We start from the raw sequence: 22,854 nt of genomic DNA, 5'->3' as shown, positions 1-22,854 counted from the left end.
CGCACGCGCATGCAGTCCCAGTGAGTGCGCCCAGCAGCATCGATCCATGCAGCAAGGCAAGACCGAGCAGCACATCAGAGCAGAAGTGGACGTGGGCGTGGGCGTTTGCGTGGGCGTCTGCGCGCGACTGCACATCATTCAAGATTTGCATGCATGCATGCATAGGCCCTTCAGCAGACTTCAAAGCAAAATCGAAAGGTTTCACGACTGCTCAAGATTCGTGATTGAAAGGCACAACTCTGACTCGAAAGCGACAAATATTTGAACGTCGACTTACCGCAACGCACTCGGATTCTTGATTTCAATAGGGAGTCTTGACGGATTCTTGTTTGCTGCGCAGAATACAATAACAAAGCGGCTAGGGCGCTGGATCTGCAATCTTGAATCGAGCTAATCCTGAATCGGAATTCCCGTCTCGACGTTGCCTTCCCACTCGGCTGCTGCATGACCGGCGCTCGATTTGGCCCCTCGTCAGTTGTCACATCATATGATTTCACATGCCGGTGGACACGAACAGAACCGTCATCAGGGATCCTTCATGCTTGGCAGCCAAGAGGCATCACCCGAGTCAATAGCTTCGAGCGGAGCAATCTAGCAACCTGGGGTGTGCATGCCGCAAGCGTGCAGCGAAGCAGTCGGCTGCGTAAAGGCCTCACGAGTCGTGAGCGAAGAGCAAGTCTGGTATCACATCAGCGCTCGCACAAGGGCGAGGTATAGAGCGAGACTACCGACCACTCTTCATTTCAAGTGTGCCTGAAGAAACTGTACATATCTCCTAGTAGCCCTTTCCAGCCCTTGTCCCTGATACAGATCAAAATGACCCTCCTCTTCGAACCACGCGATTTCTCCTCTTGCGCTCTTCTGCGCGTACTTTTTGGTGGTCTGAGCAGGCGCCACCGAGTCCTGACCGCATATAGCATACAAGATGGGGATTTGGACGGAAGCTGCGTAGGAGCCTGGCACCAGAAAAGGAATAGAGAGAGCTGTTCGCGCAGACACCGCATTGACGAAATTGTCCTTGATGGAGGCTGGTAGTTGGGAAATGTAGTTCGCATAGACGTCTGGAGCATTCATCAGCGCAGCTGCGAGGGAATTCATCAATGTGAACCAGTCACATCTTGAAAGTGTCAGCCGATTGAGCCCCCTCTAGGCTACCGGCAGGGAGTCCCGTCGCGCCCCCCCACCGGGTTTCTCGACTCACGCTGGCCATCTTTCGCCGCCAAGGGTATCGTGATCGGAGGAGCGTCCTTGCCGCGCACCACGGCACTGACCTTATCCGTCGCTCCCCAAATTCCGAGGTAAAGCTTCGCGTAGATGCTCTTGACCGTCTTGCTGGAAGCGTAGCCGTCCGTGAATGGACATTGAGAGATGGAGCATTTGACGGGCAAACCTAGTGCAGGGAGCTGCGAAGACAGCTTGATCACATGCCCTCCGCCAAAGGAAGTGCCAAACAGGGCGATCTGCGTCGGGTCGATGAGATCTGAGAGATTCGGCAAGGAATCTCCCGCAAGTGCGGATGGGGCTACCGTCACGGAATCCTTTGAGCCCTCGGGTCCGCCCCTCGCCCCTTCGCTCTGCCCATTCACCACGACCCATTCAATAACGGATTTCCAATCTGCTTGCTGGCTCTCAAAATCCAGCAACTGTCTCGGCCTTCCTGTGGACTCTCCAAAGCATCGATAATCAAATGCGACGCAGTGATACGCAGCGCTCGAAAAGGCGGATATGTAAGCTGGCAACCTCATCTCCTACATCGACGAAAGACGACATTGTCCTTGGTCAGCACAGCCCCGCTCTCTGTGTCGTCGTATCGAATTTCCGTGCAAGCGAAACAAGCAAACGTACTTTGATGACGCCCAGACCGCCAGCGCACACCACTACAGGTCTTTTGCGCCCAGATAAAGAGCCAGAGACCTGAGCCGGGCAGAACCAAGCGGCGAGTCTGCTGCCATCGGAAGCTGGGATCCAAATGTTGTACCTGAGTGGATCGTGCAGTGGAGGAGATCGATATGTCGATGTCATTGTGAGTGGACTCGTGACTGACGAGGAGGGCAAAACGGGTTGGTATCGGCGAGCGTGATCGTCTCTTCAAGAGAAGCAGGCCCTTGTCTGGATGTATTTGGAAGAGAGGGCCCTTCACTATTCTCGTCATATCCATACCACCCATTTATACCATCTTGACTGTTCCCTGACTCGTCATGCCCCGGGGTCATGGCATGACGTGCGCAGTAGCGTCGATCGGTCCATAACTTACCCACTCACGCCCACCATTGCCCTCGCAGCCGAGCCCGCAGCCGACCAAGAAAGTGAAGTCTGGGTTCGGAGCTGCAAGGTGTCTGCTTCGCTGCTATGCACTCGCCGTCCTTTATCTGTAATTTGCTCCAGAACGAACGAGTACCAGCAACGATGTGCTTTAAAGCCACGGACGAGCATGAGCGTGAAAGATGCTCGATGGCGAGCCGTACTTCATGATGCGCTCGTGGCTCGCTGCCGCGCGAGCTTTTTCGGATCTCGTTCGGATCTTTTGCTTTTGCGGATGGGACAGGTGGCGCGCGTATACTTCCGCTGGACAGCATCATGTATACGCGAGAGCAAGCATGGCGTCTTGCGGATAAAGCGGAGACGACGCGCAGATCGCTCGATCACTCATCATTGACACACACGACAAGACTAGCTATGTCACGCTAGCTGATGGCTGACTGATCTTCGGCAGCCTAAAGTAACACCATCGCTAGTGCGAGCACAGCTACCTGGACTCGTACATCGCTGTGTCTGTCAAGGTGGACAAGGTCAAAGCAGCTTTCGTCTTTTGCGCAGGGTTTGCTCGCCCCAGAAGGCGTACACAATCTACGCGCGCGTATGCCCGCCGATGACGGGAGAGATGTACAAATCCTGATTGTCCGTGCATGAGGTATTTACTGTCTACATTATGATCGAGCCGCTTTCACACAGAGCAAATGAGATAGACCAAGTCTGAAGGTCTCGGATTCGAGGTCAACATAGTTCTGACGCACGGTGAAGAGCGACACTCCGCGCGTCAGCCTATCGAGTGTTCAAGAAGTCGTCGGCTCTCTGTTCGGACAGCGGATCCTTGAATGCAACGATGCCGATGCTGCGATTAAAAAGGGGAAAAGCTCAATCTCATCAGCTTCAACTGCAAGGGAAGCCGACGACTTGCCACTGGCCAGGGCAGGGCTTTTTGACTCACATAATGCCCGCAGCGAAAAACACCAAGGAAATGATAAGCCACAAGACTCCCCACAGCTGCGGAGGGAAGCATCCGACCACTTTTGCGAAAGCAGTTGCATCCGATTCGTTGACCTTGCGGAAAATGAGGTCGTCGCAGATATCCCACAGTGAGTACCTGATCATCGCAGGACCGAAAATGGGCGGGCGTCAGTCAGGAATTTCATGATCGGGGTGGCTCACAAGCATCTGCGCTCACAGACTATCGAGGGACAAATTTCGGGGTGGGACCAAGAGCGATTGGTCAGGTCGTGCCAGCTTGTCGATTAGCAGTCTTACACTCACCATGACATGACGCCCTGGAGCAAAGGCATACATGCGGTGTCCATCAGTCGCCGAGCAAGAAGTGAGCTCTGTCTTGGCCGCAGACTCACGATGAAGAGGACCAAAAACTGCAAAGCTACTCCGTTCGCGATGAACCAGAATCCCACGATGACTGCAGGCACAGAGCGTGGATGGTAAGGTACCTGAGCAACAGCAGCGTGAAGCCGAAGTGTGTCACATTTGATACTCACGACCAGCCATGCACTGCGAAGCAAAACAAACAGGCGACAGGCATGAGCGACATCCAGATGCATGCGTGCAATGCAACACGCGGTAACTCACAATCAAGAGCACCCATGTTCTGAGCAGGATCAAGTCAGTGGCGAGATGAACAGCATTCATCGTCAGCGCTTCCAAATGTGGCCCCTACAGAGCCGTGCCTGCCATGATCCTACGCATGCGACAGTCGCGAGAGCCACCAAAGCGCTTCGCACTCACAACCAATCCCTCCTCGCCCACCACAAGGTCAGCAAAAAGAACGCCGCCAGGACTAGTAGGACGGCGCGCGGATGCATCGTGATGAGCGCATGCACCGCAGCCTTCGGATTTCCCTGTTGCGCGCCCACTCACCAAAGGTGACGACTTTGCTAGCTCTGATGTCGAACGCGCAAGCGATGAGTGCCGCTCCGACGAAAGAGCTGCCCAGATATCCAGCAGGAAGGGTGAGCCAAGGCACACCCCCTCTCATTCTCGTAGCTCCTCCCTCGTTCGGATCCAGCTCGATGCTCTCAATCTTGGCGCCCGTACACAGCCCGACGGCTGCATGTCCAAACTCGTGAAATGCCACAGTCAAGAGCTTGAAGGGATAAATGACGAGCTTGATGTATGGCACATGCCAGATGATGGCTATCACTACTGCGTAAACGCAAGCTACGATGATGAGCGTGCGTTGATCGGCCGTCGGCGTGATGCGAGATGCCCTTCGTTCCAGCGGCTCGTAGAGGATGCCTCTGGATGCCGGATAACTATACCAATCCAGCATCTTTCCAAGATTGAGCGCTTGGTCGATTTGCAGTGCCTTGGCGGGTCAAAAGTTCTCTAGGATTCGGCAGTGAAAGGCAGAAGAGCTGGTTGAAGAGCACCGGATCAGGTAGAGCAGCCGTGATCGCAGAGGTGAACTGATCAATGTCGCGTGCCAGCTTCCAAGAAGATTCGTCGTTCAGCTTTCGTGCGTAAGAATGTCCTGTCTAAGAGATGCGTCTAAAGATGTAGATTGTGTTGGAGCAGGCCTTGAGGCTAGATGAGTCCGAGGGAAGTGTTGGTAGCAAAACCCAAGAGACGCCGGTGTCACCACCCCCTTTCCTCTTTAAGCTCTTGCAGCCAAGCTATAGCAGCACGCATGGATCTCTGATCCAACACGCGCGCCTTGTACAGGGCACGCGCCGATGTCCTGCCGCCCGCCGTGGCATGGTGCACAGCCCTACTGCACGGCGTTCGGCACCTCGCCTCTGTGTACGCGTACTGTAGCTGCAACAGCAGCCGCGAATCGCGACGCAGGCATGCTAGCTGCTGCTGCTGCAGCCGCGAAAGAGGCGCGTGCCGACGAGAAAAGGAGGAGCCGCGCGCATCCATATGCTGCTGCAGTCTGTTATTGTGAGCATTATTCGTGTTGCGTTATGCATGCAGAGCGGCGTCTTTTGCACAGCCTCGTTTCAAGAAAACTCGGAAGAGTGAGCATGTTTGTTGCTCTAGCGCGAGGGATTGATTTGACCTTCTTGTTTCGATGGGCTTTGGACGATGATCAGAGATCGACATGGCCATGGATTACTGCAATCCATATCACACCATCCCAAGTAGCGGGCAGGGGACTCCGTCCTGGCACTTGCAGCGCAAGCACTCGCTCTCGATGCCGCAGAGGCTCGCCAACCTGCGCGCCAAGTTCTACTGCACTCGACACCTCCCACGACGAACAAGTGATCCCCGCTCACAACAACGACGATGCGTCAAGGGAGACACTTCTCATCGATTGCGCTTCTGCGTCGAGTTGCGAGCTTGTGAAAATTACGTGAAACAATCTATCGAGTACTGGAAAGGGCAGCGGACCACGTTCAAGTCGCAAGTCTGCCAGGATAGTACGTTGCGCCGAGCACCTTCGGGTAAAGAGAGCTTCGTAGTGAAGCATCTAGTGCGCGGACTTGCCCGACGATAGGGAGGCGACGTGTTTGTAAAAGGCGACATGACTTGCTGAAGGACCTCTAGTGTAGACAAAGTCGGCTGCCAAGAACGCCGCAAACGCTGCTCGGAGATACTGATCAGGTACTCTATGCGTGAGCTCTTCCAAACCCACCTTCTCCAGCAAGGTTCTAGGGAAGACGTGACTAAGCACAGCCGTTCTGATGTTTAGATTATCGTAGAGGTCCGTAGCCGCCAACTCGTCGGACAGAGTGTTGATGGCAAGAGAAAGCTCAGAGGACAGCACCGAACGAGGTTTGCCCGTCTTTTCAGCTTCGCGCCAGATCGCTTCGAATTCCTTTTCGGCGTTGCCAATGATGACGTGCTGAATATCTGCCACGTAGCTCTTGTAGAAGGAAGATGGGGCTCCGTTGGTGAACATCATCCTGCGCGTGTACTCTTCATCTGTAAGCGACAAGCCGGCCAGGACCTCAAGCGAGGAGGATGTAACGCCACCCTTGTTGGCGCTAGCGTCCGGATAGAGGATGCAGCCTTTGCGCTCGAGCTCAAGCCTGGCCTGCCTTGTAATGAAGAGGTTTGCACCCTCGACAATGTACTTGAAGAGGGGCTTTCCGTCTGCATCAAACAATCGACCGACATTGGAAATGTTAATTGACTCGGGTCTGCCTCCACAAGGGACCAACATATCCGCCTTGTATCGCAGGTGCGCCGAATTGCGGAACGACATTCCATCGGTGATGATCTCGCCTGTTGGCAGACGAACGTCATTCTCCTCCACCAGGATGCGGTACCCTTGAGCAGAAAGTCTGGTGATGTCGAAGCTTGATATCATTTGGCGTGCCTTCGCTAGTCGAATGAGCTCTCGTCGATCGATTCCCTTGGGATCATGCAGTACGCCAGAGCCGTCTATGATCGTCACTGTGGAGGCAGTCGACAGCAGGATTTCATTGCTGCCGAGATCTCCGTCCGGACCACCAGTCTGTACCTTGGTCACTGTCTCCTCTTTCAAGCCGAGCTTTCGCAAGATGCCAAGCTCATACTGCCGAACAGAGAGACTCGTCATGCCATAAGTGTCATGAGGTCTGCGACGGTCGAAAGAGGGGCGAATTAGGGACAGACTCGTCACAACACGTTCCTCACATCAACTTACACTCCACCCAGCGTTGCGGCTGTCTTTCCGGTGGTGAAAGACTTCCACCAAGGTGCGCCACGGTCGCGAGCGTGCTCGGCAGCCCAATCCATGAAAGTCGCAGTGCCTTCATCGGGACCAAGGAACAGGATTTCTTCTTTACCGAGCAGATCCACAATTTCTTCCTTGACACCAGGGGTCTGCCCCTTGATCAGGATGTCGAGCAGCGCGTCAATGTATTTCTCGAACGCGAGCTTGGGGTCTGCCTCGAGAGTTGGCAAGATGGTACCTTTGCTTCCGCCTTCCGGAATGTCCTTGTTCTTCAGATGCTGCGTACTCGCTAGGGCATAGTTCTCGTCGAACAAAGTTCGCTGGTTGATGCTGTAGTTCTCGCGATTGCGACTTCGCACGATTCGAATACCGCCTCTAGCGACGTCAGCGAAGCGGACGTGGAAGCCACGGAACTCGGAGCCGACAACAAAAATCACTCCGTAAGGCTTGTTGGGATATTCTGCTTCCGGCAAGAAGCCAGGGTCCAGACGGAAAGATAGAGCGACCTTCGTTGGCGTGTAAAAGTTTGTCTTCAATACGGCCTTGTTGAAGAACAGCAAAGCTTGGAGTACTTGCAGTTCATGCTGGTTAGCAGCTGCCTTTCGGATACGATCGTACATCTGCCCATCGTTGAGCACCTCTTCTTTGACTAATCTCTGGTAGCTGAGAGTTGGTACCAGCTCGTGATCATCTGCACCACCTGGATAGTGGACATTGGCAAAGTGAACGTAGAGTAGCCTTACGAGATCCGGGTGTGACTGCATCACCTCCTGGATAGATTGGCGTGTGAAAGTCTCTTCACGGAAGCGGAGCTTGATGTCGTTCAGGATGGAGGCGTGCGCCGGATTAGCCTCATCTAGAACATTGCGCAACGCTTGGTAAGCCTGACCAAGCCTGTTGCAGAAATGTTGAGCAAAGAGCCAGCCACAGTAGGCATATGCCGCTTCTTGGACTGCGTGGTCGGCGGATCCAGGGGCGAAGAAGGGGTTGTCTGGCAGCACGTAGATCAACGATGCTTCCTTGATGACCTGGTAGATAGACAGCTCGATCGGCGGGCTCTTCGATGCCGGCAAAGGGTTCAAATAGATTGTGATGATCGTGACCCCGTTGCTGAACTGTTCGACGTACTTGCGTGAACTAAAGAGACCATAGAAGTGGTATAGGTCTGACAAGGCGCTGAAGTAGCTTGTAGTCGTGCCCATCCTATAACCAATGACCACTCGTCGCTCGCGAGAGCCTTCGACCTCATACATTTCAATGACTGGTCCGTGACGCCTTAGCACCTCGTCCATCACCGTCTGATAGATCTCTAGGGTGTTAGGACTCGCTTTGGTAAGGAAAGTTTTATCCCCCACCTTTGTGATGTCGCTGTACTCTGCAGAACTGGGGCTTGGCACCGGCTGTGCGAAGTTGCATCGAGCCAAAAAGTAGCAGCGAAGTTGCTGCTTGGATTGAGCTGAGACGCTCCCGGCACTTCGATAGGTCTCAAGCCTATAAGCCTTGGAGACGGACGACTTGTCTAAATAAGTTGCATCGATCCTGCGATCACGAGAGCAGGCACGAAACGAAAGGGGCACGCATCGTCAGTACTGATTCTTAAGCCACCTGACCGTTTGGGGCTCACCTGCGCTCCCACTGAGGGCCACCAATTTGGCTCTCGCCTGCTTTGCTGGAATGAATGAAAACAGCTCCGCCCTCAGTGGCGTGCTCCAAATCGATCACAAGATCCTTGCTGTGCTTGGTGTAAGCTTGGATTTTGGCGCCAAATAGAGCCAAGACGTGATCTGAGATCGTCTCGATCGTCTCCAAAGCGAAATAAGTGTCGTCTATGCCCAGGTTTCTGCGCAACGAGGAGAGCGGACAGACGTGTCAGCATCATCTGTGTGCCACTCGAGAGGTCCCGAATATCTGCTCAAACTTGTTCCTCATTCTCTGCCTCGCGCCATCTCCGCTGTCTATGACTCACTGATAGAACCACTGCACTTCAGCATCGACGAGGTCTGGCGGGATGAAGCCTTTGTCCTTCAATAGCTTTGTAACAGCAGCAGCTTGATCCCTCTTGCCCTCAAATACTGTGTCCGTGTATCCAGTGGTGTTTGCCAAAATGTGATCTGGCGTCGTAGGTCTAGGGCTGCCATTGCTACCAGGCACCGAGAGTAGTGCGGACCTGACGTTGGCCAAGCTGGATAGGCCGGACTCCGCTTTGGATATTGGCTCGCCCGGGGGCGATATGGTTGGAACCAGTGGAGTAGACATGACTGGGAGCGCTGGCGGAAATGCAGGCGCTTCTTGGAGAAGTATCGAGTGCTTGGGTGATGAGAGGAGGCTTGATGCGAGGTTTAGGTAGATGTAATGACCACGCTAAGCCAGAAGGCAGCGAAGCTTGCAAAGCAGTGCAGGGTGTGATTGCTGGTAATGGTTGCCGCGGGTGTGGCTGATGGAGACGTTGCCAATTCGCCTCATTTATGTGTGTGTGCATGTGTTGTATGTAGGTATATAGAGAGGGCGCGAGGTGTACCTCTTCCAGACTCCCCTCTCCCTGAACTCCAAGGCGCTGCAGCAGTCGCCTTGGAAGTGTGTCCAGCATCCATGTATCTTGAAAGGCCAGCCGCGGGCGGAAAAGAGGCTGCGAGCCAGCAGGGGTGCGCATCCGTCGAGCCGACTGCCGGGTCATGAGCTGCCAAACGATCACGCCTAAAATGAGAGAGTTGGCGCATGCGCTGCGTCAAGATGCCATAGCATCGAGGATCGAGCGATACCGCGCACAGCCCCAAAGCTTTCATGCACGTCGCGCTCCGCGGCCATCCAAGATTTACCGGTACACACATCAACACTCTCTGCGGCCGTGCCTCCTTAGATGGAGCTATGCGTGCTGCAGTCCTGATTGAGTGGCTCGCCCAACGTCCACACGACTTTCATAGCTCAACCGGAAGTCAATCTAAGAGTCCAGCCAAGAGTTCAGCCACGGCTAATATTGTCATCTGGGTTGGGTCAAGTAGACAAATGGTGGCGTGCTTGAGGCGGCCCCACTCGTTGCCGCTTGCCGGTGTGGGAATAGCCATGCATCCGCACAACTCGTCTCTGACTACCTGCTACAGCATATATATATAGCTCAAGTGCATGATGTGCATGGAGCTTCGAACCCTGATGAGACGCGCGTGTGAGGGGCCGCGATGCTGCAGCTACGGAAATTGCTGCTGCTGGCATCGGTCAGGCACGCCGTCCGCGCGCAGGATCTTGCACCAAAGCCTCGCTTAATTTGCATCATGCATGCTCCTGGGCTGGGTCAACGCCCACAAGAATTCACGATTCAAGGGCACGCACGCGATGCGTACGTTGCTGGAGTCACTCACGCTGCCAAGCATCGAGGTCCTCTTCCTTCTCGAGATAACGTCCTGGACTGAGGATTGTGGACAGTGGCAGCAGAATGAAGGAGCACGGATGCGACTGTTGAGATCGTCAGTCGGTTCTCTGAGAGCGAAAGGAAGGCATTACGATCAGATGTGGGCAAGCCGCGCGGCAGGAGCTTATCAGCTTGCATGCTGCACGCGAATGGTGAATCGGCGCGACGTCAAGCGCCGTGCGGCGTGCCCCTTAGCGGCCTTGGGTCCGCCGCGGAGACCGCGGCGGGCGCACCGAGTTTGCCGTCCGTCACGTGGCCCTATGACATGTGTGGAGAAGGTAGCCTTAGGAAGTCGTAAGTTTGATGAATCTGCAGGCACGCAACAGTTGAGTCGTGAGTGAGTGGATACGAGCTGAGTGGTCGAGCATCCAATTCGGACGAACAAGTAACCTCTTTGATGTGAGGTGCTAAGGGTACCTTGCCTGCCGCAACGACATCCCCGCAACATGCCGATCGAGAGACAGGCGTACACCATATTCACCAGCGACCTTGCGCTCGCTCGCTTAAGTCAGACAAACTGTTGGACATAAGGGGGCGCTGAGCGCAGGGATCGCAACATCATGTCGACTGAGTGAGTCGATCACTTGCGCGCTGCTCGGCCAAGATTTGAGCTGATGTCACACTGACCTTGCAACTTCTGCCTGATCATAGACATGCCACAGCGGTGCAAGAGATTTCGTCCTTGTACTTGAGGCCTCGCACTGCGAAGACTCGTCTGCTTTCTGAACTGGTGAGCCGGCGCGTCTGAGGCTACAGTCGCATCACAACTCGTCTGATCAGCCTGCTCTGGTGCTTCAAGCTCTCCGCTCCGGACACTCGACATCAAGAGATTTGTCAACATTTGACACTTGCAGATTGTGCAGCTGCCTCGAGTTGGCGAAGCGGCCATGAGGAAGCACCTGGGGAGGCGCTCACGTGTCAGTCGGTGCACTTTGAAGTGGTCATGTATCCGCAGACAGATCTCAGCTATGGTCACTGCAGCTACCTCAATACTTGCCATCGAACGACGACATGCAAAGTGCGTGCCGGCGGCTCGTTTCCACGATCTTTCCACGAAGCGAATGACTGACCGATCGGCAATCCGCTCTCTCATTCCGCCTCAGTATCTTCATTTTCGTCCCGTGCGATCCAGCGACGCAAGCCCATTTGCCTGGCATTCCAAGCTGCGCGAACCTTGTCCCCAGGTCTATGACTCCGCCAACGCAGGAGCTTCTCCAACATCTCGTGCAGCGGTATCGGAGGGTCTGGTGTCAGGTGAAAATGAGTCCGGCCCGGAAGCTGCTACCCAACTCTTCGAGACGGCATCAGTGCGGCACCCTCTTCATGCCCTTCAGCAAGTCGGCGCGCATACTTGGTATGGGGGAGGTGGTGGGGGTGGCGGACCTGGAGTGGCCAGCGAGGCTGCCCCACCAGTGCAGCTGCCTCCACAATGGATGGATGTGGATCTACGAGATTTTGACTATAGCATGCTGGGCAAAGTTGACGTTATCTTGGCCGATCCTCCGTGAGTGGTCTGGAAGGCATCCACGCCATTCGAACACATGATGAAACTGATAAATGCTCCGCGTCGCATGAAGATGGGACATTCACATGAGGTCAGTGCCGAGGCATCGCGATATGACGGAAGATCGAAGCTGATTGTGTGCGACCCGTGCGCCACATAGTTTGCCGTACGGAACAATGACGGACGATCAGATGAGGTCAATGCCTCTGGCTCAACTGCAAGATGAGGGCTTTATCTTCCTGTGGGTCACCGGAAGAGCGATGGAGCTGGGCCGAGAGCTACTTGCAATGTGGGGGTGAGCCGGTATCGAGCAGCAGCCCACCCCGTCATTGCCACTTCTGACAAGTCGAAGTCTGCTGTAGCTATGCTCGCGTCGATGAGCTCGTGTGGGTCAAGGTTGGCCAAACACAAAGGCTGATTCGGACCGGCCGGACTGGACACTGGCTGAATCATACCAAAGAGCACTGTCTGGTCGGAGCGAAGCGCAAACCTTTGAGAGACTTAGAGGAGACCCCACAACTTGCTAGTCCGCTTTCAAACCTGAGTCAGATCTATCCGGCAGCTCAACTTGCAGGAGCGCGATCCGCCGTTCCTAGCTGGGCTCATGCTGGTCTTGGTGCGGACGTAATTGTTTCGGAAGTAAGGGACACCAGCAGGAAACCTGACGAGTTGTACGGCTTGATAGAGAGGCTCTGCCCTGGAGGTAGGAAGATCGAACTCTTTGGTAGAAAGCACAACGCCAGGCCCGGATGTGAGTCCGATGTGTGCAGCTCATGTCATTAACACTTTTCTGATGATTGGTCCGGACTCGCAATGGTGCCAATTACAAATGCAGGGATCACGCTAGGTAATCAGCTCAAAGGTGATCGCCTAGTGAGTTGATCGCTCTTGAGCACGGCCTCATCGATGTTCGATCGGCACTTCGACTTGCTGACTGAAAGGGTCGCCCTTCTTCGCGCTCGAAGTACGATCAGCAACTGCTAGAGAAGTTGAATACATGGCGAGCAGGCAAGTGGATCACTTAATGGCTCGCCACACTTCTCGCTGATGGGCTCAGCTGCATATAGCCTCTTCTACTCTTGACTCTTTGGAGTCCACGATCTAAGGAGGGCCTCATTAAGCGCCCCGAAGCTTGACGGAGACGTGCAGGCTGGCTGCTGGATGTGACCTTCCTACAGAAGCAAAGCATTTGAAAAGTCCCCCATGGCGTGATGGTGCACCCGCAAATGCAGCTCCCATACCTTGAATGCCAGACAAGACCGTCAGAAGAGTTTCAGAATACCGCGGCGATATACAGTAGACATGGCGCTCGATCGATCGCGATCGAGTGCCCGAACGGCGTCGTCAGATATACATATACGGCTGAGAAGCTCCTTACGCGCCAAAGGCGTCAGCGGCTAGCACGTCCGTTTCGACTCAGATTGGGGCGCAGCGGTTCTAGGCCATCCCATCTTGCGTGTATATGTACACGCAGCAGATGACTTCAATCAGGCTTAACATCAAAGTCAAATCTTGCTACCGAGATTGCCGCGGCCTTGCCGACACGGCCTGCGCGGCGCGAAGAAAAGCTCGCCTATAGGCACCATCACCGCAGAAGGCGCTCACAATCACATGCGCACATCACGTAGCGCGCCTCTCATGGCGCCATGCTGTATATTAGCAGCATTTTTTGACTGCGTCGACTGGTCGGCAATGGCGCCCCAAAAGTCTCCGACTATAGGGCGTATGTCGGTGACCGATGTTTAATTTGATGAGAGTCTCGATCGAGCCTGCTCAGGATCGCGGCTGGACAACGCAAGATGTACAGCATGATGTTTAAAGCGAAGCCACGATCGAGTATTGGTCGAACACGAGCTCACATTCCCTTCTTTCTTCAAATTCGATCAAGCAACCCGCACGTTCCTGTTTCACCTGGATATCGACTGCATCTTTGATGAGGACATATATCAGCTCTCTGCTCTACTTCGACCTGTATACAGCGACAGTCGTCAGTGGCACACAAACCTACCTCGCCAGAACGTGCCGCAGCGTGGGTAGCAGCGCAGCCTCAAAGCAACCGTCAGCGGCGACGGTTTCACAGCATCAGCACAACGGTCTCACCGCGCGTACAGCGCCGCGCGCAGCCGTCTCAGCCAGTCTTCTCTTGTCCAAGCGCCACTCAGACCAGACGGTCGCTCTTGGCCCACCGAGTTTCAGCTGCGACTCGCTATCTTGCGCTTCCACGACCTTCAGCCCCACACTTTGCGCAAGCATCAGATCATCACAGGTGCCCAAACCGAGCTAACAGATCAGGCTATCCAAAGCAGCAGCCATTGGGCGACCTTCGCTGCCTTACAGAGCATCAGTTCGCAGCTGCGTACCCGCGGAGATGGCATCAGATCAGCGAGGGCTGCTGGCTCTGATGGAAAGCATGACTGGCGTCGATGCTTTTGGTGCAGATTCCTCTCGGGAACCGCATTCTGTGCCCCAACTTCCTTCAGCATCTTTCGGCCCTACTTCTAACGGTCCAGATGCGAAGTTCAAGGAGCTCCTGACACCTAGAACTAGCAGCTCACTGCCAGGAGCCATGCCTGGCCACGAGCACGATCATCATCCACCTACAGACCAGGCACCCATAGATGCGGATTGGCACGAAGTCGCAGCGGCCCTTCCTGACAGCGAGCCTTACTTGCTAAGCAGAGCCGTCGGTGCAGAGTGGGAGACGGCTCGCACTCCCTCTCATGCTCTCAATCCCATCGAGGCTGGAGAATTCAGTCCACCCTCTCCAGGCTGGTCCACCATCGACAATCATCGACGAAAAGAGCCTGAAGCGCGAGCTTTTTCTCTACACCCTTCACCGCTACTTCTGCCTGCCGCTCAGACAAGTTCGTCCTTCCCTACACAGCGCTCGGGGACCGAGGCTAGGCCACCGAGTGAGCCAGCTGGTGATCGTCAAGCGAGTCCACCGCCTTACGCTTCGTCTGAGCTCTTCGCTCAAGATCAGGCGGCGCCTGGATCTCAGAAGATTTCGATGCAGAACGTCAGCACAAGAGCGCCTGTGGAGCACGCCATACCAGCCAACGTCATTTTAAGAAACAGCCCAACAGCTGCTCTTGATGCACCGCCAGAGGCCGTTTCACACTCCAATGGTCTGCAAGAAAGACATGCCCGGGAAGGCAACGACTCCGCGGACGCATCGATAAAACATCTCCCTCACACACAGATCGATGCGAAACAAGTCACGCACGCAGCGAACATGGCAATGGGAGCCGCCGTCTCGCGCGCTGTCAGTGGAGGCGCAAGCCGTCAAGCGTACGTCGAAGAAGCAGCACCCTCTGACAAGTCTGAGGGTGAAGCACAACAGCGCATCCGTCCCAGCGGACCTCGCGAACCAGCTCGCGCGGCTCTTGCCACACCGTCCCAGGTTACAGTGCCTACTGGTAAGGTCATCGACGCCACCGAAGCTTCTGCCTCTGCGCCTTCGCCGCTAGTCCATGTGCCAAACCCAGCTCCCTTCCCCGCACCCGCACCCGCACCCGGGAATCTTTCAAATATTGTCCCAATGTCCAGAGTTGGAGAGCCTCTGTCAATACGCCGCCTAAGTATGCCCATTACCGATCCAATTGGTACGCCTGCGCCATCCACGCTACCCGCACGTATTCCGCCTTCGACAGCCTACCCCTCCTCCTTCGATGGCTCATCGAGCCGCTCGGCAGACTTCAAGAATGTGCCTCGTCCCGAAGGCATGACTGAGGCGGAATTTGAGCGAATCAAGGCTGATGCTGAGTTGGAAGCAAGACGCGTTCTGGAAGAATACGTGAGGACTCGCTCAGATATTTCAACGACTTTGAGCGAGTTTGAATCTACCACTGGACCTGAACCTGGCATTGCACGCCAGCTGCCAGAATCCATCCTACCACCTGCGATGCAGTCAGGCATTTTTGGCGACGCTGCGGCGGCAGACACGCACTTGCCTGCCATTGGGCATGGTCTGCTTCATGAGCCGGCGGGGCTTCCGAATTCTGTGCCGCTCCGCGATGATGGCGGTCCCGACATGGGAGGATGGGACCCATCCCTTCCGTGGCCAGTCCCTCCGACGCATCACCCAGAAGCAATCGCACATCCCGGTGCGACCGTGCCCGCGCCTTCGTGGGCCAGGAATGTCACATCACACGACCTTGTGCCCCTAGCCTACAAGCATCAGGCACACGCAGCGCCTCCGCACCTTGGGCCCAATGAGTGGCCCCAAGCAGGAGACAGCGTTCTGCACGGACCTTGGGGCCCGCCAGCAGAAGTAGCTCCCGCCTTGAATGCTGACCATCAGCCATACGAGTCGCACCAGTTGCACCAATCAGAGACTCATAGATCTCCAGCTGTTCAGCCATCTTCAGCATTTCCCCCTCGCATCGAAGACATCGCGACCGCAGCTTCTTCTCCGCGCGAGCCTCCCCTGGGGGTACGTTTTCCCCCCAGCGATGCTGGTTTGACGCAAATGTATCCTGCGGCGGTGCCGCTCTCGTCTGAGGGTACTTCGCAAGGCATGCCTGCGCAGTCGAGGTCCGAACCGAGCGTTCAAGAGTCTGTGAATAGCCTCAGTGCGGCCAGCGTACCGGCTCCAGCGACGGTTCAGCCCCCAGCCCACGTCCTTGTCCCGAGCAGATCGACTCTTGAGCTCTTTGCTATGCAAGGCGGCGGGAATTTACCCTCCGGTGAGCTGTTACGGCACATGTCCTGTGTGCAGATAGCTGAGCTCCGTCTTCCTCCTCACTCAGGCTGGAGTGTCGAATTTGACGCGGTACATCAAGCATTCTACTTTGTCAATCTTTCGACGACACCGCCAACCAGCACATGGCATGACCCACGGGATGGTAGCGCTTGGGCACTGATGCAAGAGTATGGTTACAGTACGCAACCCACGCTTCGACTCGTTAGACGGCCTGCAGTGCCTTCAGACTCAACTGCCTGGGCCACGCAACCGCCATCGGGATGGTCGCAGATGAATTGGCGGGATCACCTCATTGCAAGCTCCATGGCGCGTCGATTTGAGATGTACGAGCACAGCCAGAGCGGTCGGCGAGGTCACAAAGGGGTCGTGGCCAGCGAGCTGGACCGCGAACACGCAGCTGCTAGGCGCGCACAAGAAATATTTAGAGCTGCGAGGCGAGCGCCACTGAAGTTGATCGAGGCTGCAAAGAGGGATGATCCGATGGCGGTCATGAGGGCCGAGACTGAGCTGGCGCGAGTAGCGGGGGCTCGAGATAGGTTGAGGGAAGATGACGCTATGCGAGCAGCAGCTGTGCCGATCGGTATGCACGCTTTTGAAGGTCCACACAGAGGTTGGGACATTTGGGGACGACCAAGACAAGGTTGGATGAGAGCTCCGGGTCCCGGTGGATACAGACCCGGAGCTGCTGCTCCGCATATCCTCGACCACCAGATGCGCAACCCTTGGCTATCGCGCATCTACGACGCTGATGCCGAAGCGGGCCTCAACGTGGGCTACAAGCCTCCGCGTACAAAGTCTCCTCGATCCTTCTCGCTCGACTGGAAGTTTCGCGCCTCGGTCAGACCGAGGGATATGATGAGGGTGAGGGGCCATTGTGCAACCAGATTGGCGCAAATGAAACGAAACGAAACTGATACGGCTAGAATTTGCCCTCGAAGGGTTCAAACACGCCTACCCCATACGGTCTGCCTGAAGCCGTCTTCTCCATGGATATGGCAATGTGCGTCGATCGTGGAAAACCTAGAGTCTTACTTGCAGGTCACTCACCACACCGCTCCACAAACTTGCCCTGCTCATATCACAGTCGTGCCTCGCACTCGACCGAAGCCTTGGAAGGGGTCTACCTCGGAGACGCCCCTTCGTATGGGGCACCACCGATGCCCTTTCCGCTTTCGGCATCGCAAATGAGAGCCGTCTCGGCACCTCAACCATTTGGACCGCCGTACTTCCCTCCAGCGATGTGAGCTGCGTCATGAGTTCAACAAGTGGTAACAGCGCAAGCCAAGCTTAGCCTTCGCGGCTCCGACGACAAGACTTTCCAGTCTTTATGCACTCGACGCACACGTTGTCACCATTTCACGTCCCCTCTTCACACGATCGCACGCATCGGTCGCTCGCAAATGAAGACAAAGAGGGTCTGATTGCAAGCTGCGAGAGCTAGTGTGTACACTATAAGGCAGATAGATGACTGAGGCTCGCGACTTTTTGGGTATCCTGTGAGCTCCAGATGGAGCCAAAACGTCCTTGCTCACATCGTCACTCGTACACCTGGCAGCCAGGCCCTTGTGTACGAGGAGAGATGTGAGACGAGCACGTTCACGATAGTGCGCAGCATCTGTCTGCTTTGCTGCTGCATTTCAGGGACGAAAAGACTGGGAAATGATCGGTGACGGTAAGGCAGAGGTGGAGAGCTTCTGCAATCGTGGGAGAGAGCAAGACTTTGGGCTCAGATCGTTGTGGATCCCATCGCCCGGATCAGAAAGGAGTGTGAGTGCCCGCTGCCACAGGTTAACGGCGCGTGGCTGAAACGACTTGACGTTGGAAGGGTCGAAGGACAAGACTAGAATTTTGTTATATGTGCTTCCGGAAATATTGCAAAGGGACAGCCTTGCCGAGATGCTTCTATTGGAAGGAGAAGAAACGATATGAAGTCGGAGCGCACCTAGAGAAGCATCGAGTTGCTTTGCAGCTCCGGACGGGAGATGGAAGCGGTGGAGCTGCGACTCGTGCGCTTGCGGTGTCGCTGATTCTCACTTGCGCGCGGTCCGTATGCGTGGCTGCTGGTGTACTGCTGAGGGATTTGATATTCCTCGTTGTACGACCCGCCCATAGCGAGAGCGCTAGTGGGGCTCAAAGGAGTGACACCATCCTCGTGTCCATCAATGTAGTCCTGCTGAATTCGCTGAGCCTCAGTCAGACCGCTAGCACGACTGAGCAGTCCGCCGCTGCCGCCTGATCGTTCGGTCATGACACTCGAACGATTGCCGACAGCCCACTGATCGACGAATGGATCACCCCATCCAGTCTCGAGACCAGCACTTCCAGGTTGGATGATGGAGCGTCTCAGGGGACCGTCATCCTGCTCGTGCATCTCATCCGAGTTCTCCCAGGTTTGAGTGAGCTGCTGACCGTGCAACACACGCTCTTGCTCTGCAATAGACGGCGCCCAAGTCTCGCGAAGCGGTCCGGCACCAAAGCTTCGGATGGTGCCGCGGCGTCCAGGACGAGCGGCAGCACGACGGGCAGCGAGTTCAGCCTTGCGCTGCTTTCGCCAGATGCGCCAGCCGACGAAGCCGACGATGACCGCGACGAGTGCAGAGCCGACACCGATCAAAGCGTTTCTCAGAGTGGCGCTGGAGTCGTCGTCTCCTTGAGTCTCGTGCTGAGCGTTGCTCCCGCGAGTCTGCCCACCAACGACGCTGAGAATGTTGAAGTTGGGGTCAACGTTGGCGGCGAGCTGCTTGGCAACGTTATCCTTTGGTCCAGTGTAGAAGGTTGATGATGTGTTGCGCACATCAGCGGCGAGATCCTCAGTGTTCTTAGACGGAACGTAGGCCATGTACAGAGAGAGCGCATCGCTTTCCTTCGTCTGGCCAGTGGGGTAGTAAGATTGCAAGCGCACGGTGACGATGTCATTGGGCTGCAAGCCGACAGACTGGTGCGGTGGCAAGGTGTCTTGGTAAGTTTCAATTCGTGCGCACAGTGAAGTTCTCCATCACACTTACCTGGGCAATGATGGCGGGCAAGAAGGCAAACACTTGGGCGGTAGTGTCCGAGTTCGACGCGAGCCACGTCCACTTCATGGTGGGTTTCAACAAGATGGCAACACTGGTGGTGTCGGTGGGCTGCACGAGAGCACCATCAGCGGGAACGATGGTGCCAGGGAACTGTTGACCGGCGGTCTCTTGGGGTGCGTCCACCTTGGTAGAGTCGTGCTGCTTGTCGTTATCGCTATCACCGCTCGACGTTGCGCTAGGGAGAATGAGTGACGACTTGTCTGCGTACCAGTAGCCACCAGTGGTTTGCGTTTCGGTGTCGGTACTCGAATCACTCTGCCCAGAGCGACTACCGCCATTGGAATCAGTATCGCTGTCGCTTGCGGTACGTGTGGCAGTGGCTTCAGGATCTGTGAGCAAATGGGTGGCAGTGGGTCGAGTGTTGGGAGCCTCGAACTGCGAGGTCGAACCCGCACCGTTGTTGTCCACAGGTGTAGTCTCGGAAGAATCGTCCTGGGTTCGAGTAGCCTGGCCGTTGTTCTCAGTCTTGGTCTTTGTGCCGCTGTTGCCTGTATTCGTGTCCTTGGAAGTGCTGTCGTCGCTATCGCCATTTTGACTCGTGTCAGTCGGCTTTGTTCCCGTCTTGGTCTTGGTGCTTGTCGGCTTGTCCGTGGGTGGGTCGAAGATAGGAGTCAGGATAGGATCCAACAAGCCGGTCTTGGTGGTTGTGGGCTCATCATCCGTCTTGGTCTTGGTCTTGGAGCTAGAATCGTCGTCTCCGCCTCCGAAGATTGGGGTCACGATCGGGTCCAGCAGGCCACCCTTGGTGGATGTGGGCTCATCATCCGTCTTCGTCTTCGTCTTGGTCTTGGAGCTAGAATCGTCGTCTCCGCCTCCGAAGATTGGGGTCACGATCGGGTCCAGCAGGCCGGGCTTGGTGGATGTGGGCTCATCATCAGTCTTCGTCTTGGTCTTTGTCTTGGAGCTAGAATCGTCGTCTCCGCCTCCGATGATGGGTGTCAAGATAGGGTCAAGCAAACCGCCTTTTGACGTTGTCGTGGACTCATCGTCGTCGGTCTTCGTCTTGGACTTTGTCGACTTATCATCGTCACCGTCAGACGTCTTTGTGGAGCCGATGCCCGTCAGGATACCACCAACATCAGAAATAACGCCGCCCACAGCGGATGTGAGACCATCGAGCAGACCTCCATTCTTGCTGCTCGTGTCGTCATCGTCGTCCTCGTTGTCCTTCGACGAGGACTTGTTCTTTGACGAGGTCGAGTCATCGTCATCCTCGCCTTTCGTCTTGTTGGCGGTCGGAGCAGGCGTGGGCCCACCGCTGGTCTTGGTCGTCGACGTCGCTTTGTCGCCGTCGGGGTTCAGGATGGAATCGACACCATCGACCAGGTCACCAACGAGGCCCTTGTTGGTGCTAGTGGGCTCGTCGTCCGTGCTAGTCTTGGTCGCTTGCTTGTTACCGTCGTTCGACGACGTCTTGGTGCTAGTGGGCTTGTTGTCATCGTCAGTCGACGTCTTGGTCGAGCTCTTCCCATCGTCGGTCTTGGTCGAAGTTTTGCTGCTCGATGTGTCGTCGTCGGAGGCGGACTTTGTGTTCGTGGAGCTGGTGCTGGTGGTCTCGCTGCTGCTGGAGTCATTCGAGTCATCGCCGCCGAGTACCGTGTTCAAGAAGGAGTCCTTCTTGTCGTCCTTGGAGTCAGAATCGTCATCGTCGCTGAAAAGGTCCGCGAGAGGAGCGCGTTCGGCGGCCCGCAGCGGCGCAGATCCGCCATCGGCACGCCTCAGCTCGCGGCCGAACGACCTTGCTCTCTGCTTGTGCTCAAGGCCACTCAAATTGCCCGCTACCAGGCCTGCGCTCGAGAGCGCAAGCAGGATGTACGCAGCGCTGACTCGCATGGCGACGAACGAAGAGTAGCGGGTTTTGCCGCGATGCTAGGCCTGCTGCAAAAACGTGGCCTGTATGCTAGCGCAGGGCAGACTTTGCAACGCCAGTCCGTGGTCTTCGAAAAGGACGAGTAGCCAGTCCAGCTAGCTATGACAGCGCCGGTAACGACTGCTGCCGAGGCACTCTATGGCGAGTAATGTGAAATGCGAGCTTCCCGGAACAGAAGCACGACGAGAGCGAAAGAGAAAATGTGACGGAAGAGTCGAAGTGCAGGTGATAATGATATGAGATTCGAGACGTGCTTCGGCTCTTTCGTCCTGTAGGTCGGCTCCACTCAGAAAGGAGAGAATGGTGGGTGTAGCGGATGCTGTTCTTGGGAGTGAGCACCGCAGATGTGGAGATGGAAGAGCGAACGAGCCGACGAAACGAATGAAGAGCGGAAGCTGGAGAGAGACGTGCCGAAACAAGAGAACGATGGAGTGGAAAGAGAAGAGTCGGCAAAGACGATCAGGTTCTTTGAGCCTGAGTTGTGTGTCTGCAAAACGCAGCGAAGCGAATCTCGAGAGCTGCTGAGGGGTTGAGCAGCCGGTGTCCCCTAGGCTGGAGCGGCAGCGCAGTGCGGCAGTGTCCCTCGAGGTGCAGTCACGCACAAGAAGAGAGCGAGAGGCCCTGCAATAAGTGATGTGCGCAGCTCTCACACCGGCGAGTCGGCGCCAGCAGCTGATGCAGGAGGAAGAGGGACCAAGCACCGTGGGCTGAGACCATGCGTCAAAGCTGCATGAACGACGATCGAGGGACGCGCGGTCAGCAGTTAACTGTGAGCATCCAGACGCGAGAGCATCTGCAGAAATGCTTCAGCTCTGAGTGGTGTCCTGCGCGGCGTAGGCGTGCGTTGGGCCGCACTTTAAGCGTGTGTCCAGACCGTTAGGATGCGAGTCTTGATTCGTGATGTCGTGAGGTGCTTCAGTCAGACTCGAGTATAGTAGAATAGTGTGAGGGTGCGCTGCTGTGAGTCGCAGCTGGGTTTGAAGGAGGGTCAGGGGAGCAAGCGCATAGGAGCCAGCATGAGAGGTCGCGGCAATCACAATCTGAATGTGAACGAGGAGCGGAGCTCATCAGCAGACTCGGGCCCTTTTGCATGTCACCAAGATATCCACATTCAAGGATTGTGTCGTAGAGTGGAAGAAGGCCTCACCTCGAGCCCAAATTTCCATCATGGCTTGGAATTCCGTCGATGACTGCGTGCTTTAGAGCAGACTGCGGCATGCTGACGTGCACGACTTGCGAACCGAATATAGGGCGTCAATCTTTGCCCGCAGTAATTGTTGTCTGCTCCACCAGAAAGGCCGCGATCTCCTAAAGCTTTTCTCAACAGCTTCATATAACTGCTTGAATGAATTTGCGCAGAGACCTGCCGCGGACTCGAAGCCAAACCGAGCGCAAGACGTTCGTGGTTGTTG

At 55.7% G+C, this 22,854-nt stretch overlaps 6 protein-coding genes across 6 annotated transcripts; 2 read left to right on the top strand and 4 right to left on the bottom strand.

The window, feature by feature from the left end:
• Positions 1-738: 738 nt before the first annotated feature.
• On the bottom strand, positions 739-2,470 carry IE81DRAFT_367107 (alpha/beta-hydrolase; the record flags this gene model as incomplete). The annotated part of the gene is made up of 3 exons (XM_025517050.1): positions 1,846-2,470; positions 1,202-1,748; positions 739-1,082 (listed from the first exon to the last, which is right to left on the bottom strand). Exons 1-3 carry the CDS (start codon positions 2,020-2,022, stop codon positions 739-741), a joined length of 1,068 nt encoding a protein of 355 aa, XP_025369065.1. The 5' UTR covers positions 2,023-2,470.
• A 403-nt stretch (positions 2,471-2,873) lies between these two features.
• IE81DRAFT_324082 (hypothetical protein) lies at positions 2,874-4,831 on the bottom strand. Its single transcript, XM_025514138.1, has 9 exons — positions 4,141-4,831; positions 4,009-4,060; positions 3,853-3,871; positions 3,762-3,774; positions 3,621-3,682; positions 3,532-3,545; positions 3,480-3,482; positions 3,209-3,364; positions 2,874-3,112 (listed from the first exon to the last, which is right to left on the bottom strand). The coding sequence occupies exons 1-9, from the start codon at positions 4,550-4,552 to the stop codon at positions 3,043-3,045; spliced, it is 801 nt and encodes a 266-aa protein (XP_025369064.1). The 5' UTR covers positions 4,553-4,831; the 3' UTR covers positions 2,874-3,042.
• An 804-nt stretch (positions 4,832-5,635) lies between these two features.
• On the bottom strand, positions 5,636-9,240 carry IE81DRAFT_153108 (putative glutamate dehydrogenase, NAD(+)-specific). Its single transcript, XM_025510463.1, has 4 exons — positions 8,850-9,240; positions 8,508-8,723; positions 6,854-8,422; positions 5,636-6,785 (listed from the first exon to the last, which is right to left on the bottom strand). Exons 1-4 carry the CDS (start codon positions 9,137-9,139, stop codon positions 5,693-5,695), a joined length of 3,168 nt encoding a protein of 1,055 aa, XP_025369063.1. The 5' UTR covers positions 9,140-9,240; the 3' UTR covers positions 5,636-5,692.
• Positions 9,241-10,644: 1,404 nt separating this feature from the next.
• Positions 10,645-12,908, top strand: IE81DRAFT_153051 (MT-A70-domain-containing protein). Its single transcript, XM_025510461.1, has 9 exons — positions 10,645-10,857; positions 10,938-11,016; positions 11,086-11,304; positions 11,390-11,790; positions 11,864-11,881; positions 11,951-12,085; positions 12,153-12,541; positions 12,626-12,663; positions 12,756-12,908. Exons 1-9 carry the CDS (start codon positions 10,847-10,849, stop codon positions 12,813-12,815), a joined length of 1,350 nt encoding a protein of 449 aa, XP_025369062.1. The 5' UTR covers positions 10,645-10,846; the 3' UTR covers positions 12,816-12,908.
• A 1,250-nt stretch (positions 12,909-14,158) lies between these two features.
• IE81DRAFT_330594 (hypothetical protein) lies at positions 14,159-17,739 on the top strand (the record flags this gene model as incomplete). Its single annotated transcript, XM_025515197.1, has 7 exons — positions 14,159-16,478; positions 16,542-16,673; positions 16,713-17,075; positions 17,104-17,135; positions 17,207-17,356; positions 17,419-17,495; positions 17,580-17,739. 7 exons carry the CDS (start codon positions 14,159-14,161, stop codon positions 17,737-17,739), a joined length of 3,234 nt encoding a protein of 1,077 aa, XP_025369061.1.
• A 321-nt stretch (positions 17,740-18,060) lies between these two features.
• On the bottom strand, positions 18,061-21,573 carry IE81DRAFT_153058 (hypothetical protein). The gene is made up of 3 exons (XM_025510462.1): positions 20,435-21,573; positions 19,501-20,218; positions 18,061-19,430 (listed from the first exon to the last, which is right to left on the bottom strand). Exons 1-3 carry the CDS (start codon positions 21,403-21,405, stop codon positions 18,438-18,440), a joined length of 2,682 nt encoding a protein of 893 aa, XP_025369060.1. The 5' UTR covers positions 21,406-21,573; the 3' UTR covers positions 18,061-18,437.
• Between the last annotated feature and the right edge of the window lie 1,281 nt (positions 21,574-22,854).

Source organism: Ceraceosorus guamensis (assembly GCF_003144195.1).
Source record: "Ceraceosorus guamensis strain MCA 4658 unplaced genomic scaffold IE81scaffold_36, whole genome shotgun sequence".
NCBI classification, from domain to species: Eukaryota; Fungi; Basidiomycota; class Exobasidiomycetes; order Ceraceosorales; family Ceraceosoraceae; genus Ceraceosorus; species Ceraceosorus guamensis.
The sequence above is the reverse complement of the archived record's forward strand: the minus strand, read 5'-3'. Positions and strand labels throughout refer to the sequence as shown.